At 32.4% G+C, this 5673-nt stretch overlaps 1 protein-coding gene across 1 annotated transcript; it reads right to left on the reverse strand.

Annotated features, from left to right (window-relative positions):
- Positions 1-1087: 1087 nt before the first annotated feature.
- LOC120071648 (putative lipid phosphate phosphatase 3, chloroplastic) lies at positions 1088-5441 on the reverse strand. The gene is made up of 7 exons (XM_039024021.1): positions 4858-5441; positions 3948-4035; positions 3727-3836; positions 3192-3282; positions 2382-2570; positions 1584-1643; positions 1088-1495 (listed from the first exon to the last, which is right to left on the reverse strand). Exons 1-7 carry the CDS (start codon positions 5071-5073, stop codon positions 1371-1373), a joined length of 879 nt encoding a protein of 292 aa, XP_038879949.1. The 5' UTR covers positions 5074-5441; the 3' UTR covers positions 1088-1370.
- Positions 5442-5673: the final 232 nt, after the last annotated feature.

A 5673-nucleotide genomic window follows, 5' to 3' on the forward strand; every position in this document is an offset into this window, starting at 1 on the left:
TAATGGATCAAACGCTTCATTATCAGCACCAATAGATTCATCATGATTTTTAAATTCAGTGGTAATTTGTTTGAAATCATCAAGATTTTCATTTAAAATTTTTTAAGGATTCATCTTGAATGTTAAAAATGTTTCCCAAAAAAACATCTTGTTGGGAAGATCCACTGTTTCATATAGTTCATTCTGCTTATTCCACAGTTTAAATGTAGTATCTTAATCCACTATCTGTCTAAGAACATTATCAACTAGATTTAGGACAATGGTACCATAAGTTGTTAGCTCAATGGTTTCCAATTCTGCTTTTGTTAGTTCTTTAGGTAGCTTTGAAGCATCTTTAATTGCTTTACGTGCTCTTTGCTATCTAAGAATTGTTCACCTTCATTTTGTACAAGTTGGAATCTTCTTTTCTATCAATATTTTCTATTTTATAGATTGTGAACGCATAAAATGCCGTTGGTTCTTCAAGATTTATAATTTTTTTTTTAAGTTTCTTGAAGTTCTCACCTTCTTCTTGCGATAAAAATCTGTTGGACTTGAAGAGCCCAAATTAGGCCCAAGGTAGCTCGATTCTGAAGTGAGATTTTTTGTAGGTGCAAATATGGTTTTAGAGGAGCCACGTAGCTGATGTAAAATCACTAGAAGAAACTTTATCCTCTTTTCCTCAGTTAATGGAGACATGCACTAGGCGTAGAACGAAAAACTCTCTGCTGCTCTTTCTATTTCCTCATGATTCTCTATAGCCTATCGTTCTTTGATGATTGTACAAATGATTTAGAAAATGAAGCATGGACCCTCGAAGAAGGAGAAGGAGATGAGAGAAAGATGCAAGCAGATGTACGTGATTCGACTGATTGCCGACATCCACGGGAGAAAAAAACTCTAGACTTCTTGAAGGAATTTTACAGATAAGACTCCTATTCACATATTCTTACTTTCTCACATTTTATCATCCATTTTATCATCCTTTATATGTTACGCGATTAGTGAGAAATAAATGTTGTTTTCCCAAGTCTGTTTACAGACTTGAGACTGTTCTTAATATCATATTTCATGAAAATTCTTAATTGAAAGATGGAAGATTGCCCCATATGGAATTTGCTTATTGCATTTAATTACTATGTGCATGAAAAACCCCATTCCTTAGATACATAAATATATAGTAAATCGCTAGATACACATATATACATGAACCGAGATTTGTAGATCTAGCTATACATAGGAAGTTTTTTAATATAGTTCTTCCTAAATAAATAAATCAAATGAACACAAAACAGATGGTTGAGATTTAAATCTTATTCTTCTCTTTTGCTTCAAGGTGATTTAGTATTTGAATCTTGAGAAAATGATACTTTTTTAACCTTTCGCTTTCGTCACTGCCCTGTATTTTCGAGAGGGGCAGGGGCTTCAATGTCCATCGACCTTCCCACAGCATTTGTGGGAATGTTGCTCGTTTGAACATTGGTTCTAGATTGCGCTGAAGTTGGGATGAAAACGTCTACATGGAACCAAAGACACCAAAGACGCATCATTCAAAAGGTTTAATTTAGAAATTAAAGAAGCTTAAAGAGGAGTTTTATTTTTACCTTCATGATGATATGGTGATGGATAGAACTGTAAATAAACAAGTGTAGCCACTATAAGACCTGCAAAAACAATAGTTCTTGATAAAGGAAAGAGAACCAATATTTGGTATATTGTTTTGTCCCTATGCAAAATTTCCTCCATTTGAAGTAATTGTTTTTACCCCAACTTAAATTAATAGTTATTTGATGAGTCGTGTGTTAATTTCTTAATCAACAAGTCAAGAGACCTATTACTATAAACCCAACTCAACGAAACTCGTGAATGCCCCTTGCAGAATGAACAATAATGTAATAATATTGCTATTGATATTTACCCACCTATAATATTCAATAAACATACTATTCTATTGCACATATCGAACCTACTTCCTGATTTGAATGAATGCATCACTACATGGATCGGGCTATGATGAAGATTTTAAGGATGTATCAACCTAATTGAGATATCCCGTCTCATGATCCCACTATCCTCTGGTATTTTGTCAAAAAAGCAATCCACAAACATACTATTTTAATGTATATACATGGAATCCATCAATTTCATCCCTATCTCTTTTATAATTCGTGGAGCACCAACTAAAATAGTACTATATTCGTGCCTTAAAACACTGAAATAGAATTAAAACCAAAATATTAACAAAGATATAAATGTTGATTAATCGATTTATTTCAGAAAAGGAAAACAAACGATATAATAGAAGTCCATCAATGAACTAGTTTAAATTAACGTCTTAATTAACTTTTATGTGACTATGAAATAAAGGGACAAGAAATAAAGAATAGTAAGAAGTAACATACCCATGAGAGAACCAAAGAAAACATCTTGGGGATGATGCATATAGTCATTCACCATAAAGATCCCAACAACATAAGCAATCAACAAAGGGAAGAGAACCAAAAGTAATTTTGCAACATGACCTCCATGCTCAAATACTTTCAGCTTGCCTGATAAGTATAATGAGAGAAAACCAAGACCAGCAAATGACCCTAAAGATCAACAATTTTATTTTTCTTTTAGAAACTTTCTCCAAAAGCAATTATTTTTCATTGTGTTTAGAACCATTCAATCTCAAAATTGATTGAAGTAATCTATGTATCTGATTCTAACGTCTTCCCTAAGATCCTCGATCACCCCTCTAATGATGATACATCTTTGAGGTTTATAATTCTTAGATCGAATCTTAATTTTTTTTTTTTTTTTTTTTGAAAGGCGGGGATTGAATACCGGTCTAGGCTTTATGGGCTTTGATATTATCTTAGATAACCTAAGATTCCATCAAAACCAATTGGCAATGAGAAGAGTAACTCATGTATATAATTAAGAGTATGAGGCCCTTTAAGCTTTAAAATGTGAGATCCTCAACATAAGATATGAGACTTTACAATATTTAAAAGATATATGGGCTATTCCTTCTTTTGGAAATTGGTTTTGATATAGAAGTCCATACTTTTCTAACATGGTATTAGAGCCACGAAGCCGAAACAAGTATTCCATTAAAAAAAAAAAAAAAAAAAACAATAATTGGATTTCACCCTACCCTTCCTAACATTTTCATGACCAATCTTTTAGGAATTCATGGAAGAAAAAAGTGCAATGTTTTTGCCTACATGAAGCATGACCACTGGGAAAACTCTTGTATCCATCCAACACGAAACTTTTCTTCCCATGACAAACGACATTTCCCAATCGATTGTAAACCTAAGAAGATAATAAATTAATAACATTAAAATGTAATTATGATTAAATCTCAACGGGGAAGAAAAAATGAGCATATCATAAGTGATGCTATAGCAATATAGAACACACGTTAGATACATATTTCTACTAAACCCCCACTTTTACCTTAGTAGAAATCTTGACACAAATGGGTTAACTTCAGACTTGTCCCTATGTAGTGTTGTTCCTAAAGCTTATTAATTTTGAATTGTGGCTTATATAGACAAGGACGAACTAAATGATGGCATGGCCTGCTTGCTAGATGAATATCTATTGGTTCACTCAACACGACTAGATAAGAAAGATGATACAATAGACATGTTATTTGATTGTTTACTTAACAACGACGTTAAAAGACACGAAAACTAAATAGTCACAACAATCAAAATTATTATTAAGTCATTTGTAAAGAAAGAATACGCATACTTCAATCCCATCGGGAAAGCAACGCCAAAAGAAGTCGGGCCTTGGCCAACCAACTGCATTCTTAGTTGTTTCAGTGAGAACTCCTGTTACTAGAACAGAGAAGAGAATACCTGTAGTGATCCATATTGGGAGTTCAGCCACGAATTAATCTTAAATGAAAACAAAAAGCTTTAAACAAAAAAAAAAAAAAAAAAAAAAAACAGTTTTTTAGGCATAATCACCTAAAATGGCATCATGAAGATCATAGGCATCTCTTCTACGCATATATACCAACAGAAAGATTGCAATTGGCACCACAACTGCATACAACTAACACCAAGCAATACACTACAAATGATCAGCCCACTCCTTTTTTTTCTCAAAAGGATGCAATGTCATCTGTATCTATGAAAAGGATTTAATCTGTTTTTAGTTTGTTTTATTTAAATCCAAATATCTTTATAATTAGAAGCAGGAACACAAATACGACCCATAGATACGTCAAGTTAATTAAACTATGAATCATTTTATTCAAGAAAAAACATCAAAAGTTGATGAATTTAAACATTTATATACTAAGATAATTAGTTTGCTGTAAAAATTTATTAATTCTTTGAAAAACTACCTCCTTGGTCGGTAGGTTTTTGGAGAGACTCTAGGTTTTCGGTATAATCACTAAATTTCAAAATGATATACTTTTAGTTCTTAAATTTCGAGTTTGATTTCAATTTCATCCCTAAATTTTAATATGTTACAATTTTAACCATGAAATTTGAGTTGTGTTTTCAATTTGATTACCTTTAGAATTTATTTAAATTAATTAATAGATATTAGCACCAAAGAATTATGAAAAATTGAGATTAAAAGTCTCAAAAGTGCATACTTGGAACTAGACGACAAAGTAAAAAAATGCAAATTTCAATGATAAAATTGTATCTGTGGGCTAAATCAAAACTAGACTAGAAACCTAGAAAAGTAAATATATCTAAGTCAACCAGTGACCGATGAAATGTTCAATTGCTATGCTTGAATTGAGATGATGGTTGGTGCTTTTATTTACTAATGCATACTGAAATTAAGCATCTTTATACTTAAAGTTAATGGCTGAATTTATAGTTGGATATTAAGAATAAAAAAAGAGTAGTGACTTACAGGAACAGTCCAAAAGGGAACAGTGACCGTCATCAAAGGATATTTAAGATGGGCTATCATGTCACTCCCCACAAAACGCTTAAATGGGTGAATTAAGTATATACCAAAATACATAAACATGAGAACCAACACCATTAACCAATCCATCCAGCGCCTCCTTCGCGAGGTAGCGGCGGCGGCGGCTCCAGTCCGACAACTCCGGTCAGGTTCCCTCATGGACGGGAGAAGAAAAAGAATGAATGAAAGAAAGAGAAGAAGAGATAAAAAAAAAAGTGCAGTAGATGATAAAGCTAAAAGGAAATAGATCAGAATAAACGGGCAGTCGGTGATTGCGATGATTATATTGCGGGTTTGTAAAAAAAGGTGACAAATAGTCGGGAGAGAGGGGTGGTGGTGGAGGTTAATGGACACGTTTCAATGGTTGAATGCCAGATTGCAGCTGTTCAATTAATGGAAGAAAAAGTAAGGAAAATGAAGTGTGTGTGTGAATAAAGCTTATTTTGCCGACAGGGATATGGATTTGACGTTAATCCCGGCGCTGGTTTATAATTATTAGAAAATACTTATGCACTCATTCGTGGTACACCCTTAACACAATAAAAAATTGACACTTGTAAATTATTTAGAAAAATGATTAAAAAGGTATTTTTTGTGTATATATAGGTAAAGACTGTACCTATATATTGCTCGTAATTATTTGATTTATAACTAAACCTATCAATTTCAATAGCTTAGAAAAGTTGAATTACAGGTTTAGATTACTAGAAAAAAAAATATATATTTTTATTTAAAGATAAAAATATTTTAAAACACACA

This window comes from Benincasa hispida, chromosome 1 (assembly GCF_009727055.1).
Source record: "Benincasa hispida cultivar B227 chromosome 1, ASM972705v1, whole genome shotgun sequence".
In the NCBI taxonomy this organism is placed as follows: Eukaryota; Viridiplantae; Streptophyta; class Magnoliopsida; order Cucurbitales; family Cucurbitaceae; genus Benincasa; species Benincasa hispida.

Bases quoted from the DNA above. Each gene is read 5' to 3' on its own strand.
- LOC120071648 (XM_039024021.1), bottom strand. From the start codon at position 5,073: ATGAGGGAACCTGACCGGAGTTGTCGGACTGGAGCCGCCGCCGCCGCT. The intron at 2,571-3,191 runs GTAGGCAAAAAC...GTTGATCTTTAG, and splicing joins TCCCAGTGGTCATGCTTCAT to GGTCATTTGCTGGTCTTGGT. The intron at 1,496-1,583 runs GTAAAAATAAAA...GGTTCCATGTAG, and splicing joins ATCACCATATCATCATGAAG to ACGTTTTCATCCCAACTTCA.